Source organism: Brassica rapa, chromosome A03 (genome assembly GCF_000309985.2).
Source record: "Brassica rapa cultivar Chiifu-401-42 chromosome A03, CAAS_Brap_v3.01, whole genome shotgun sequence".
Lineage (NCBI taxonomy): Eukaryota > Viridiplantae > Streptophyta > Magnoliopsida > Brassicales > Brassicaceae > Brassica > Brassica rapa.
In genome coordinates, this window is record NC_024797.2 from 10,550,272 (window position 1) to 10,563,862 (window position 13,591).

A 13,591-nucleotide genomic window follows, 5' to 3' on the forward strand; every position below is an offset into this window, starting at 1 on the left:
GGCCCGCTTCGATTAAAGGCAAATCCCTTGAAGCGTACAATAGTGATGTAGGCGCGAGGCTGACACGAGCAAGACCACTGGCGCAGAGGCATATCTGATAACCTACAAAGTAGGAATGATACAGTCTTCAAGCATTGAATATCTTTGGGACGGGTCCTCATCGAATATATATGATCTTATGGAATCAGAAATAAATATATGACGTCGTCAACAAGGAAGACAAATTGTCTTCTCGTCGTATTTGGAGTGTCGTTTCATTTATAAAAGGAAGCCTCATTCAACGATGGGAGAATCCAGCTTTTCTCCGCAAAGCACTTAGAGAGGGATTCTATAAAGATAAAAACTCAAATCCAAAATTCTCCTATAGTCTTTATATTTTGAGTCTGATTCGTTAGCGAGCGAGCTACATTGTTAACCTTCTTTCATTTATGTAATCAAACCGATTTACTTCTGATAAACGAGATTTCTTACATAGTTTGTTTCTAATTAACTCATTAAACACTTAGAAGAATTCTTCTTCAGCAGTTTCTTTTGTATAATTGTCCACTACATAGACCAATGTTTGTGAGCTATGCAAAAAAAAAGGGGGTGAATTAGCCAATGCCCCCAATAATTGGGACAGTGTAATCATGAATATATAAAAGAATATAATAAAGCAAATAGAATGTAACACTGCTCCATGAAGAAAAAAAGAGATTCAAAAAGGAATAATAATGCTTAGACCACTGGTTTTAATTGCACACAAGTCACATAAGACAGATACACGACGAAGGGTAGTTATTCACTGCAAATCTATTGACATAATTGGCTACTGTAAACTTTTTGTTTCATAGACTCGTTGAGTCATTATATCCTACGACTATATTTGTTTGATGCCACTTGATATTACTATAAAGAAAGTTAAAAAGATGAACCTATCAGTGTACAACACTTCTGTTCAAATGAGCAAACAAAATCAATTAATAAATTTATTCGCGGTGCCTCCTTTGTTCAAACTGTCACTCGACTACCCACATTACAGTATTGTTCAGCCTTTGCCTCCGACTGTGTATGCAAGGCCCCTACATTATTCATTCACACAACAAAAAGAACATGACGCATACGATTTGAAGACACAACACATACCCACAAAGTCAACACTATACATATCTTTGTTGCAAGTACCACACTAGTATTGGTTTTTCAACTTATCTCTATAAACCATCCTTTTTAATATGATAACTTTGAGTAAAGAGCACATATCACAACTAAGATTTAATTACTCTTGAAAAAAAATTATGACAAGGCCTTACTTGGTATGTGAGGACCACCATTAACAACAGAAGACTAGAATCTTTTATATGCCCACTTCAATATATCATGCTGAAACTTATGGCAAGCGAAGGTACACATGAAATGCACCATGGGAACATTGATATGCTACAAGATTATTATTTTCTACTAATAATCTGGAACTAAAAAATTCTTGGTTACATAATGTGTTTCAAACAGCTCTGCTGCATCCATCCTGAAAGGAATGGTAGCCAATGTTGATGTTTGGTCCTAAGGGGTAACTTAGTTCCAAACTTAATAGTCAAACACAAAAACTGCAAGAGCTGACAAGATAAACTGATGCAAAAATGGTCCAATATGCATGATCCAATGAGGTCACTAGAGTGAGTGTAGAGGGAGGTGGGCAAGATTCTCTTCCCACAAACTGAGCTCAAGTACCATGAGAGACCCAAGTAGGGGCCCTACTGTACATGCTCTGACACTAAGTGTAGCCAAGAGACAAAGTAAAATAACAAGAAGAAAAAACTATGCAGTAAAACAAAATATATTTTAGTAACTTTCATATATAAAGTATGCAACACAAAATAAAACGTCATAAAGATGTCTTAATTAAGAGAAAGAGACAAAAAGTAATGGCATTATACAGCTATATAGTGAACATGTACAAGTATATGACTGTACCGCCCAAAACTTTCCTTTAAATTCTCTTCTCTACTCTCTCTTTTTTTCTTGAGAGTTCTCTAAACCTCAAGTTTACCTCTACTCCTCCATATCATCCTCCCTATCAGTCTTTTCAGTTATTCTCAATAAATTAAAAATGGGATTGACCTCATCCTTAAGAAGAAATAACAAGAGTTTCCTCAGAATCTTCATGATCTTGGTTCTAAGCTGTATACCAGGTAGAACCAATCTTTGTTCCAATCATTCTGTTACCACCCCAATAGATTTACCTCCAGATATTCGTTCCTCATTAGACTCACTAGATTTGGAGGGCTACATAAGCTTCAATGATGTCCACAACGCGTCCAAGGACTTTGGCAACAGATACCAGTTACCACCTCTGGCAATTCTCCATCCAAGGTCAGTTTCTGATATCTCAACAATGGTGAGGCATATTGTACATCTTGGCTCGACCTCAAATCTTACAGTAGCAGCCAGAGGCCATGGTCACTCGCTTCAAGGACAATCTTTAGCTCATCAAGGTGTTGTCATCAACATGGAGTCACTTAGAAGTCCTGATATCAAGATTCACAAGGGGAAACAGCCGTATGCTGATGTCTCAGGTGGTGAATCATGGATCAATATTCTAAGGGAGACACTAAAATACGGTCTTTCACCAAAGTCATGGACTGACTACCTTCATCTCACTGTTGGAGGTACTCTATCTAACGCTGGAATCAGTGGTCAAGCCTTCAAGTATGGACCCCAAATCAACAACGTTTACCAGCTAGAAATCATCACAGGTATTCCATTCATGCTTAATATCTTATGCACCTGTAAAGTATATGCATATCTTCAAAAATACTTTAAGACTCGAATAGTTTTTGAAACTACTCTATGAGGGCATTAATGTGCAAAACATGCAATGCACACAAGAAGAATAGATAAACAATATATTCCACATATTTGAATCAGGGAAAGGAGAAGTCATGACATGTTCTGAGAAGCAAAACTCTGAACTTTTCTACAGTGTTCTTGGAGGGCTTGGACAGTTTGGCATAATCACCAGGGCAAGGATAGCTCTTGGACCAGCACCACATATGGTAAAAGTTTCATCTTGAGCATGGTTACTAGGATATGATACCAGCTTCCTGACACATGGGTATGTTTTTTTTAATAGGTTAAGTGGATCAGGGTACTCTATTCAGACTTCTCTGCCTTTTCAAGAGACCAAGAACATTTGATTACCAAGAAGAATGGTTTCGACTATGTTGAAGGGTTTGTGACAGTAAATCGAACTGACCTCCTCGATAACTGGAGGTCATCATTTAGTCCCAATGATTCCATAGGAGCAAGCCAGTTCAAGTCAGAAGGGAAAACTCTGTACTGTCTAGAAGTTGTGAAATATTTCATCTTAGAAGAAGCTAACTCTACTAATCTGGTGAGATGTGAAAATATTTCATCAGACAAATCACTAAACTCTCTAGATCATACCCTTGGTTTGCTAACATAGCAGGAATGGTTGCCCTGCAGGAAGTGGAGAAGTTACTTTCAGAGTTGAGTTATATTCCATCTACTTTGTTCTCATCTGAAGTGCCATACATTGAGTTTCTGGACCGTGTGCATATAGCTGAGATAAAACTGAGAGCAAAGGGGTTATGGGAGGTTCCACATCCCTGGCTGAATCTCCTGATTCCCAAGAGCAGCATTTTTGAATTTGCCACAGAAGTTTTCAACAACATTCTCACAAGCAACAACAACGGTCCTATCCTTATCTATCCAGTCAATCAATCTAAGTAAGTGAGCATATTCTTCCAATGATTCTGAAAAATAAATTTACTAACACTTTTCTTGTTGTGTTGCAGATGGAATAAGCATACATCTTTGATCACTCCAGCTGAAGATATCTTCTACCTCGTGGCCTTTCTACCCTCTGCAGTGCCAAATCCTAACTCAAGGACAAGTAACTTAGAGTACCTTTTGAGACAAAACCAAAGAGTGCTTAACTTCTGCTCAGCAGCAAACATCAACGTGAAGCAGTACTTGCCCCATTACGAGACTCAAAGAGAGTGGAGATCACACTTTGGAAACAGATGGGAAACGTTTGCAAAGAGGAAACATACGTATGACCCTCTGGCAATTCTAGCACCTGGTCACAGAATTTTCCAAAAGGCAACACAGTTATCTCCCATCCAACTTCTCTAAGCCAAAAAAGGCAACGTGATATATACAGTCCTCAAAGGCACCACTAGAGCTATCATGCAGCCGCCACCAACCTGTAAATCACAAACGTAAAAGTTCCCAGTGTTCATTCTAAACGGCTCAGCTAGACAGCAAGAGAGTGGTAAATTCTTATTTTTTGTTTCTTTCTTTTGTAAAGCAATCAGCTAGGTATGATGCTCTAGTAACTAAGTAGGGTTATACATATCTATCTCTGTTTTGTGCCATTTTAAATGAGGAAGGCTATGTATGATGTTCGACTCTTATAATAGTCCAATATCATGGAACTGAAGATCTTTTATTATAGAAGACAAACACACCTCAAAAAACAGTTATTGAACACAAAACATAACAAGTCCACTTCCTTTTATTGATATTAATATGTGGACAAAGCCAATGCTGGATGATGATATCGAGCAACTGGAGTGAGCTACAGCTTAAGAGCTTGAGAATGGTGAGTGATGTGGTCTTCGATGAAGGTTGCAATAAAGTAGTAGGAGTGGTCGTATCCTGGGTGCAGACGTAGTAAGAGCGGCGCATTCACTTTCTTGCATGCCTCTTCAAACTTGTTTGGCAATAACTGATCAGGGAAGAACTGGTCGTTTTCTCCCTGCAAAGTTTGAGGAAATTAGCATATAACTAAACAAAGTAGTGTTTTGGTACACATGGGGATGCATACACCACACCTGTGTGTTCATAAGCGACACCTACAAGTGAAGACGAAGAAGACTAAAAGGGTATTCACCTGATCAATTAGAATTGTGGCAGAGAGATTGTTGAACTTTGAAATAAGACAAGTGGCATCATATTCCTGAGATTCAGAGAAAGCAGAAAATGGAATCACTATAATGTGGCGGCTATATGCATCATGATCATGAATCAAATCTGGTAAGGTTATATTACCTCCCAAGCAGCCTTGTTGTCACCAAGATAATTGGTGAATGCTTTCTGTCCCCACTGGCAGTTTATGGGATTGGCAATTGGTGCAAATGCTGACACAGACTGAAAGTGCCACACATGAAGCAAAATCACATACGTCTTAAAACACATAAGAACAAGGGAATACAGAAAAAAAATACCTTATACTTGTCTAGGTTCTTCAGGTAAATAGTAAGAGCTCCATGCCCACCCATGGAGTGTCCAGAGATAGATGCCCTAGTTGTATCAAGCTGAGAAAAGTTATCACTCAGGAGTTTCGGCAACTCTTTGACAATATAGTCATACATACGCCAGTTCTTCCACTTCTCCTGAGTGGCATTGAGGTAAAACCCAGCTCCTAATCAAAATCCAACAGGAAAGGAAAGAAAGAATTCATCACCACTTCAGTACTATTAAGATCAAACCAAAGTTCAAAGCTACAGCTTAGTCGGAACAAAAACTGTGTCGGAATGCAAACTAGAGGCATGTAACGTTGCATACCTACACCGAAGTCGTAGCTGTCTGCTTCCCCTTCAATATTGAGTCCTCCTACAAATATCAAAACCATCAGGGAAAAGAGGTTACAACACAAATCAGATTAAAGCGCAAAGACATTATAGACTCTGGCTCACTTGGAGAAGTATCTGGAACAACAAGAGCAATGCCGCGAGTGGAAGCACCACGTTGAGCCCCTGACTTGATGATGAAGTTCTCGTCAGTGCAGGTGAGTCCAGAGAGCCAGTAAAGCACCTATCAATCAAACCAATCCAAAGACAAACATGCAAAACTTAAAGTCTGCTTCTTTGATCGAAACAGAGAACACAGAGCATCGACATGGATGCTGAAGATAAACCCTTGTCTACTTTCACAAAAAGATCAAAACTTTACGTAGTAAGATGGATCTAATAGCTAAATTGAGATCAAAGTAGTGAAGATAGCATACAGGGGATCTACGGGAAGATGAAGCAGAAGGAGGGAAGTAGACGGAGAAAGTCATGGAACATCCGAGTGTTTCGCTGTGGTGTTTGTATCTTTTGTTGAAGCCATCGAACATCTTCGTGCTTCCGATCTCGCTTAGCCCAGACTCCATTCTTTCTCTCTCAGTAACTCACTCTCACAGATGCAGCAAAAGACGAAGAAGAAACGATCGATGCAGGAGGAGAGAAGTCTATCGCTTTCTACAGTGAATGAGAGCCCATCGAGGTTTAGGCCCATTAAGAGAAGGTCTTCGAAGGCCCACTCGAGTAACTAAGTCCATACATACATATGTGTTTGACTTTCTTTTTTTTTTTATGTATTTGAAAGAGGATGTGCTGCCCGACTGTTCTCAAACAATGATTTATTGATGTTTTTATTTTTCATTTCTAAAGAAACATTGAACTATATTGTGGAAAATTGATTGATTATGAAGTGTGTTTATTGTTAGGTGATCAAATCATTTATATATGACATATCACAAGATAATGTACGTGTTTTTGGGAAGGATCCATTTATTTATTAGTATTACGCTATTATCCCATAAGATAATGTATGTTCTCTCTTTTACAACATAATTTGTTATTGTTAGGTGATCAAATCATTTATAGTGTATTACATTCGTTCGTTAAAGATAGAGTTTTTAACACATCGTTTTGACAATTTTTAATTATCAATAACTTTTAACTAATTCAATAAACTTGATTAAATTTTTTGAAGTCTACATAACAGTTTTTTTTTATAAAACATCTATTTTAATGGAACAGAGAATATGATATATCACAAGGTAATGTATTTTGGTTTTCTCTTTACAACACAATTCTTTTACTTCAAAAAAGTGTGTCATTTTGATATTTTTTTGTTATACAAATAGTATCATTTTAAAATTTCAATAAAATTTATACATATTTAAGCTTTATTATTTGTAAACTATATTTATTTTATTAATTTTATATATTATTGGTTCAGTAAGTGCACTCAATAAGAATGTAAATATGTTTTTATCATTTTTATAATGTGTGTGAAAATTTTAAAACGACACTTTTATGATACGAAAGAGCATTTTTCACATAAAACCAAAAATTAAATATATTATTATTTTGAAAAAAAATATTTTAAATATAAAATGAAATATAAAAACTACAAAAGTTAATGGATTCAACAGTTTCTAATAAATATAAATATTGTATCAAAATATGAAAACAATTTTTATTTCAGAATAAGATACCACAAAAACAATTTATATTAGAGATATTATTTGACCAAAAAAAAATATATATATTAGAGATATTAAAAAGTGGGTGTATAGTAAATGCTGTATTTGATGACAACAAAAAAAAAAAAAGTAAATGCTGTACTTATTTTGTGCCATTAAAGACCGTGTCCCAAGTTAGGCACCTTCCCTTAAATGTACACCGATAACCAAAAACCAAATAAATAAAACGTCTGTTCCTTTCCTCAACTGTACCCATCAATGCTGTACCTGTCTCCCTAGCACAAAAGCTTGCTCTGTTCTGTATTATTAATTCTAACTCATTACTTTGCTTTTCTCATGAAAGTCGTATGATTTTTTTGCCAGTAGATAAATCTCTCATGCGTTTTTTTCTTTCTTGATTTGGAATTTGTTTGATATCTTTCTTTCTTTTATGGTTGCCAACACGGAAGGTTTGTTCTTCTTGACTTTGTGTTTTGTTTACCCAACTTTCTCATTGAGTTAGATGAACAACTCAAAAGACGGAGCTAACAAAGTTTTGTTCTTTATTTTATTTTATTCCATAATCTTCTTTTCTCTGTTGATTCTCGTCAGGTTGTAGCATTACTATTTAAATGTTTATGATGTATCTATTGCATCAATGTCTTGTTTTTGATCTACCCTTTTGTTATATTGCAGAAGAAAGCTTAGAACACACAAAGAAAAAACTCAAGGTTCTGTTTGGTGAGAATAGCTGAGTTAGCGAACCAAGAAAGTCTTATTCTTTTTGAGCAAGAAGCTGACTGGTAATGCCCAAGTTGGTCTTCTTCTTGATTTCTTTGTATTCTTGATCCAACCCCATATATAAAACCTTATTTAGACTTAGACATTGCTCGTTGCCTTTGGTTTGTGTTGATAATATCTTTGTGTAAATTTAAGAAAATGGTGGGAAGCATTGAGGCCAAGAGCCTACTCTCAAACGGGTCTGTTCAACAGAATGGTCTCAACCTAGAAGAGAAGCTTGATGAGTTTCGTCGTCTTCTTGGGAAATCAGACAAAGATCCGTTAAGAATCGTAAGCGTTGGAGCTGGTGCTTGGGGAAGTGTCTTTGCAGCTCTTCTCCAAGAAAGCTACGGAGGTTTCAGGGAGAAGTTTCAGATCAGGATATGGAGAAGACCAGGTAGAGCTGTTAGCAGATCAACAGCTGAGCATTTGTTCGAAGTGATAAATTCTCGAGAAGATGTCCTGAGGAGACTGATAAGACGCTGCGCGTATCTTAAATACGTTGAGGCAAGGCTCGGTGATAGGACGCTCTATGCAGATGAGATATTGAAAGACGGGTTTTGTCTTAACATGGTTGACACGCCGCTTTGCCCTCTCAAGGTTGTGACTAACTTGCAAGAAGCTGTGTGGGATGCTGATATTGTTGTTAATGGTTTGCCTTCGACTGAGACGAGACAGGTGTTTGAAGAGATTAGTAAGTATTGGAAAGAGAGAATCACTGTTCCTATTATTATCTCTTTGTCAAAGGGTATTGAAACTGCTCTTGAACCAGTTCCACATATCATTACTCCAACAAAGATGATCCATCAAGCAAGTAAGCTTCTTCTTCTTCTTCTTGGTTGATTTGGATTTTCGGTACTATATGAGTTTTACTAATTTCGAGTTGGGTTCGGTTTGGTTCCTTTTGGATTTGGGTTCGGTTCGGATCCGGTTATAACAATCACCTAAAATCTAAAAAAAATTGAAAAAATAATATTTAAATATTTAAATTATTCCAAAATCTTTAAAAATTAGTTAACTGCTTAAACTAACTAAAATATTCAAAATACTAAATAAAACAAACTATAAAACCTTTAAAATACTCTTAAATATCTAAATCATAACATATATAAAAAGATTAACATATTTAACTAATTTTGGATATTTTTGAATACTACTTCGGTTCGGATTGAACCCAAAAGTACCTAGCCCATAAGTACTGGTTCAGATATTTAGGTTATTCGGACTTCGGTTTAATTAAAAACGCCAAGGCCTAGAGTATATCTAGCTTAGTTGTCTGAAATGTTAACTCTTTCTTGGATTGGTTCTTGTCTTTTGTGGATAGCTGGTGTGCCGATTGAGAATGTACTGTATCTTGGTGGACCAAACATTGCTGCGGAAATTTACAACAAGGAATATGCTAATGCTAGAATCTGTGGAGCTGAGAAATGGAGGAAACCACTAGCAAAGTTCTTGAGACAACCTCATTTCATTGTTTGGGACAATAGTGATCTTGTGACACATGAAGTAATGGGAGGTCTCAAGAATGTGTACGCCATTGGAGCTGGTAAGTTTCTGCATGTACACAAGGACTCAAGAGATTTTACCTTGGCTTTGATCCTTCTCCTCTTGTTCTTTTTTTCAGGAATGGTGGCAGCGCTTACTAACGAGAGCGCTACAAGCAAATCAGTGTACTTTGCTCATTGTACATCTGAGATGATATTCATAACTCATTTACTAGCAGAAGAACCTGAGAAACTTGCAGGACCTTTGCTAGCTGACACTTATGTGACCTTGTTGAAAGGGCGTAACGCCTGGTACGGTCAGATGCTTGCTAAAGGAGAAATAAATAGAGACATGGGTGATAGTATAAGCGGAAAGGGAATGATTCAGGTATCTCAATTCTAAGTGAGCGAACAAAGAAGTTTGAAATTTCTGCTGTCTATCAATGCTTAATGTGAATGAATGTTTGGTTGTGTTTGAATAGGGTGTTTCTGCAGTGGGAGCGTTTTACCAACTGCTTAGTCAGTCCAGCCTAAGTATATTGCATTCTGAAGAGAAGAAACCTGTGGCTCCGGTTGAATCATGTCCTATTTTGAAAACACTCTACAAGATACTCATCACAAGGTAATAACATTGAATATCTTTTGGAAATTGCTTCGTTCAGTCTGTAATGAACTATGTTTGCTCAATTTTGTGTCTGGATTTTGCAGAGAACAATCAACACAAGCGATTCTGCAAGCATTAAGGGATGAAACACTGAATGACCCAAGAGACAGGATTGAGATTGCACAGAGCCATGCATTCTACAGGCCTTCCCTTCTAGATCAGCCTTGATTAGTCTGTCATGGCTCATAATCCGAACTTCTAAGATCTTACTTGTGCAAACTGCAGATTCTGCTATGTTAAACATCATGTCTTAAAATTGATTGTTGTTCAGTTTCTTGAGTCCTCATAATCTTTGATCAGTGAGACTTTTTTTTACTAAGAAAATATCAACTTTAATATACCAATAAGCATTCTACTTTTAGACTATCCTGAAATGCATTCTAAAAGCCAAGCAAGCCCTGTGTAATTTATAAAAGCTAATGGTCGTTACATCGGTTGTTCTGTAAGGTCTGATGTTAACTATACCAGGTAAGATCAGTTATGACTCCATTCCCTGCTCCTAACAATCAGTTAGCCGCAGTTTTAGCTGGCTGGTGTAGATTGGATAAATAAATATTCTTTCTTACTATGAAAACTTTTAAAATCTGTTTTTCAAGTTGTTAACACATTACAATAATCTTTAACAAAAGGACTCCAAGGGAAAAGAATTTTCAGAAAGAACCAAAGGCACTCTACTCGAGAGAAACACTTGTTTTGTATCCTCCTCGATAGAGAGATATATATAAGACAGGTCTGTTGCAAATAAGAAGTTTAAGGACTAGAGAGATTCTTAAGATCCTCCTCCTTAGCATACCAACTTGGGATTATCTTTGGAAGATGAGGATACAAGTCTTTGTATGAGTTCCTTATTGTCCCTTCTGCTACTCCTGTGGCTACTGCTATATCTGCACTCAACCCCAAAATATTAATCAGTCTTTAAGATTTCTTTATAACTCTTTGAGAGGCTTCTTGTCAAAACAAACAAACAAATAAACAAACAAACCTTTAAGAGGCTTCTTGTCATCAGAAAGCTGGGTTATGATATAGATAACCACTGCTGCTATTGATATAGGACTCCTCCTGCAAGGCGCCAGATCAAGCATCTGTTAAGGTTCTGCTGTGTCTATCTATAGGCACTGAATCTTCTTATAAGATGAAATGTACCTTATATCAAATTCCTCAGATTTTTTAACAGCTTCCTCAGCAGCTCTAACCGCTTGGTGAGACATTCCAAGGTTAGAGCAGAATCTTTTCTGCAATTTCCAGCAACATGACCGCAAATGTCAATACAAAGCCCAATATCAAGTTTAAGGTACTTGTAAGGACTTTACCATGAAATCACCAGCGTGTATGGCGCCCAGCTCCACAGAGTGACCAGTCTCCAGCCCCAACGTCTTAACTATAAAGTCTTTTGCTCGTCCAATCTCCTTCTTAGTCGCCCCATTGGCAACAGAGCAGATTTCTATTCACAAGGTTGAGGAATTGGATTTGACTTATGATGGCAAAGCTTTTAATATCAAGAGGGGAACCAGACTCTCTCAAAAGAGAAATCTTTACCCTTAATAGTCCGTGGCTTGTCCTCTTGTCTACAGGAAATGTACAAGCAGGCTGCCAAGAGTGCATCCTGGTTTCTTCCCCTGGTTGACTTTTGATCCTCCAGCCTCTTAAATATCTCATTAGCCCGATCCTACATTTCATCAACAAACCCACCAAACCGTTAAATGATTGGTTCCAATAGCACATGCTAAACCAGCGACATTAGCTTTCTAGCAACATATCCGCATGCTATGAATTTAGCAAAGCAGATTAACAAAAACATTACCTTGATAGTTCCAACAAGCCCCAACCTGTCAAACCAAAAATCAATCAACGAGTAAGTACTCTCACAATGAACACAGACAGCAAGACATGAATCAGGGAACATAAAAAAACACTCCACACAACACAGCAGCAACAAGTATCATCCCAAAGGACAAAACTTTCAATGCACATAAAAAAGAGAACCTCACCACGTGATCTCTCAAACGAGTAAATACTTGCAAAGAGGCATCAACTAAGCAAGTAAGTACCCTCACACGTAATCACAATGAACACACACAGAACAAGACATGAAGCTGCAACATAAACAAACACTCCACACAAACAACAATGCCCACCAAAAGAAACCTCCTTTAGTTACATTACTTGACAATGTTCTAACATTCCACACCGACAACAACATCATCAAGGGCCAAAATTGTCAATTCACATTATAAAGGAACCTCCTTTACTTATGCTAATTGACAATCTAAACTTGCAAAGATCCGATCAAATCAAAAACTGACCTGTCAGACATGGTAGCAATGGTCTTAAACGCCTGGATCAACCCACGCTCAGCACTTCCGTTACGATTCTGCCACCTCCCGAGAGAATTCGACAAGAAGTCCCCCGAGGAGCCGTTGGTCTTCGCGATGACGGTGGTGAGAGCACTATCCGCTAGAAGCGGGTTGGTGGGGCCACCGACACGGTTCGGATCGCTGTTGGAAGACTCGTTGGCGAAGGTACGCCACTCGGAGGTCTCGTCGATGGAGTGAGACTCCAGAACCAAGCCGCACTCGGAGCAGAGCGTGTCTCCGGCGGAGTGATCCACCACCAGCTCCGTCTCCCTCTTGCAATCCGTGCAGTACGCGTCCGACATGGCTGCGAGGGAAAACCCTGATTGGATCTTTGATCGGTTGCAGATTTGAGATGGCGCTTTTGCTTCGGGAGAGACAAAACGCGATCGGTGTGTGTGTGGAGAGAAGGTGAGGAGGAACCGGTAGGTTTTGTTTTCGGTTTTTATAGACGGAGGAGAGAGAGGTAGGGGAATATATTGAGGTGCACGTTAATGAGAAGATCTGGATCGTTGATTTTCGCGGGACCCATTAGTTAGTAATCGGACGGTGAGTTGACGTTTTTTTGCTTTTTGGGCCTTTTTGGAGCTTGCTTGTCTGTTAGAGGAAAAATAAATAAGTGACTTGTTAAGGGAAGTCATACCGGTCGCATGAGTTGGCATTTCTTACGAGTGTTTGGATATAGGAACGAACATAAATACACTTATTTACTTTTTGGATTTGAGATTAGAGCAATGTTTTTATAACCAGACCAGATACTGGTTTTCTCAACGAATCATGGTTAGACCGGTTCAATCCGGTCCAGTTTTTTTTTTTTTTTTTTTTTTGGTCAAATCCGGTCCAGTTTTCAAAACACTGGATTAGAGGAATAATCACGACATTCGGCTGGATATACATTCAAGATAAATAAACCATATTATACTAATTAGGTAAAAAAAATTCCTGAAATAGCCACGCATTAGTACGTGGGACAAATTGACACTTCGCTCCGAAGTTGACATGTCACCCCTTTTGATTTATGTCCATGTTTGCGACTTCATAACTTTTTTGTAGAAAAAATCTAATACTGATA

At 37.9% G+C, this 13,591-nt stretch overlaps 4 protein-coding genes across 11 annotated transcripts; 2 read left to right on the top strand and 2 right to left on the bottom strand.

Annotated features, from left to right (window-relative positions):
- The first annotated feature begins 1,684 nt into the window (after positions 1-1,684).
- On the top strand, positions 1,685-4,627 carry LOC103857986 (cytokinin dehydrogenase 1). Of its 2 annotated transcripts, none has more exons than XM_018658077.2 (5): positions 1,685-2,735; positions 2,908-3,041; positions 3,119-3,373; positions 3,466-3,728; positions 3,798-4,627. In XM_018658077.2, the coding sequence occupies exons 1-5, from the start codon at positions 2,090-2,092 to the stop codon at positions 4,135-4,137; spliced, it is 1,638 nt and encodes a 545-aa protein (XP_018513593.1). In that variant the 5' UTR covers positions 1,685-2,089; the 3' UTR covers positions 4,138-4,627. The 2 variants fall into 2 exon arrangements, with proteins under 2 accessions (XP_018513593.1, XP_009133497.1); XM_009135249.3 differs by having other exon boundaries at positions 1,686-2,735; positions 2,908-3,035; positions 3,113-3,373.
- Positions 4,403-6,269, bottom strand: LOC103857985 (S-formylglutathione hydrolase). Its single transcript, XM_009135248.3, has 7 exons — positions 6,014-6,269; positions 5,703-5,820; positions 5,572-5,619; positions 5,232-5,428; positions 5,056-5,154; positions 4,898-4,963; positions 4,403-4,762 (listed from the first exon to the last, which is right to left on the bottom strand). The coding sequence occupies exons 1-7, from the start codon at positions 6,158-6,160 to the stop codon at positions 4,583-4,585; spliced, it is 855 nt and encodes a 284-aa protein (XP_009133496.1). The 5' UTR covers positions 6,161-6,269; the 3' UTR covers positions 4,403-4,582.
- A 1,195-nt stretch (positions 6,270-7,464) lies between these two features.
- LOC103857987 (glycerol-3-phosphate dehydrogenase [NAD(+)] GPDHC1, cytosolic) lies at positions 7,465-10,534 on the top strand. Of its 7 annotated transcripts, none has more exons than XM_009135252.3 (7): positions 7,465-7,561; positions 7,937-8,043; positions 8,177-8,834; positions 9,345-9,566; positions 9,645-9,892; positions 9,987-10,126; positions 10,213-10,534. In XM_009135252.3, exons 3-7 carry the CDS (start codon positions 8,180-8,182, stop codon positions 10,334-10,336), a joined length of 1,389 nt encoding a protein of 462 aa, XP_009133500.1. In that variant the 5' UTR covers positions 7,465-7,561; positions 7,937-8,043; positions 8,177-8,179; the 3' UTR covers positions 10,337-10,534. The 7 variants fall into 7 exon arrangements, with proteins under 7 accessions (XP_009133500.1, XP_018513392.1, XP_009133499.1 ...); XM_018657876.2 differs by having other exon boundaries at positions 7,474-7,710; positions 7,937-8,054; XM_009135251.3 differs by having other exon boundaries at positions 7,475-7,710.
- Positions 10,535-10,708: 174 nt separating this feature from the next.
- LOC103857988 (transcription initiation factor IIB-1) lies at positions 10,709-12,944 on the bottom strand. The gene is made up of 7 exons (XM_009135254.2): positions 12,472-12,944; positions 11,970-11,994; positions 11,705-11,834; positions 11,479-11,609; positions 11,312-11,400; positions 11,151-11,227; positions 10,709-11,052 (listed from the first exon to the last, which is right to left on the bottom strand). The coding sequence occupies exons 1-7, from the start codon at positions 12,822-12,824 to the stop codon at positions 10,919-10,921; spliced, it is 939 nt and encodes a 312-aa protein (XP_009133502.1). The 5' UTR covers positions 12,825-12,944; the 3' UTR covers positions 10,709-10,918.
- Between the last annotated feature and the right edge of the window lie 647 nt (positions 12,945-13,591).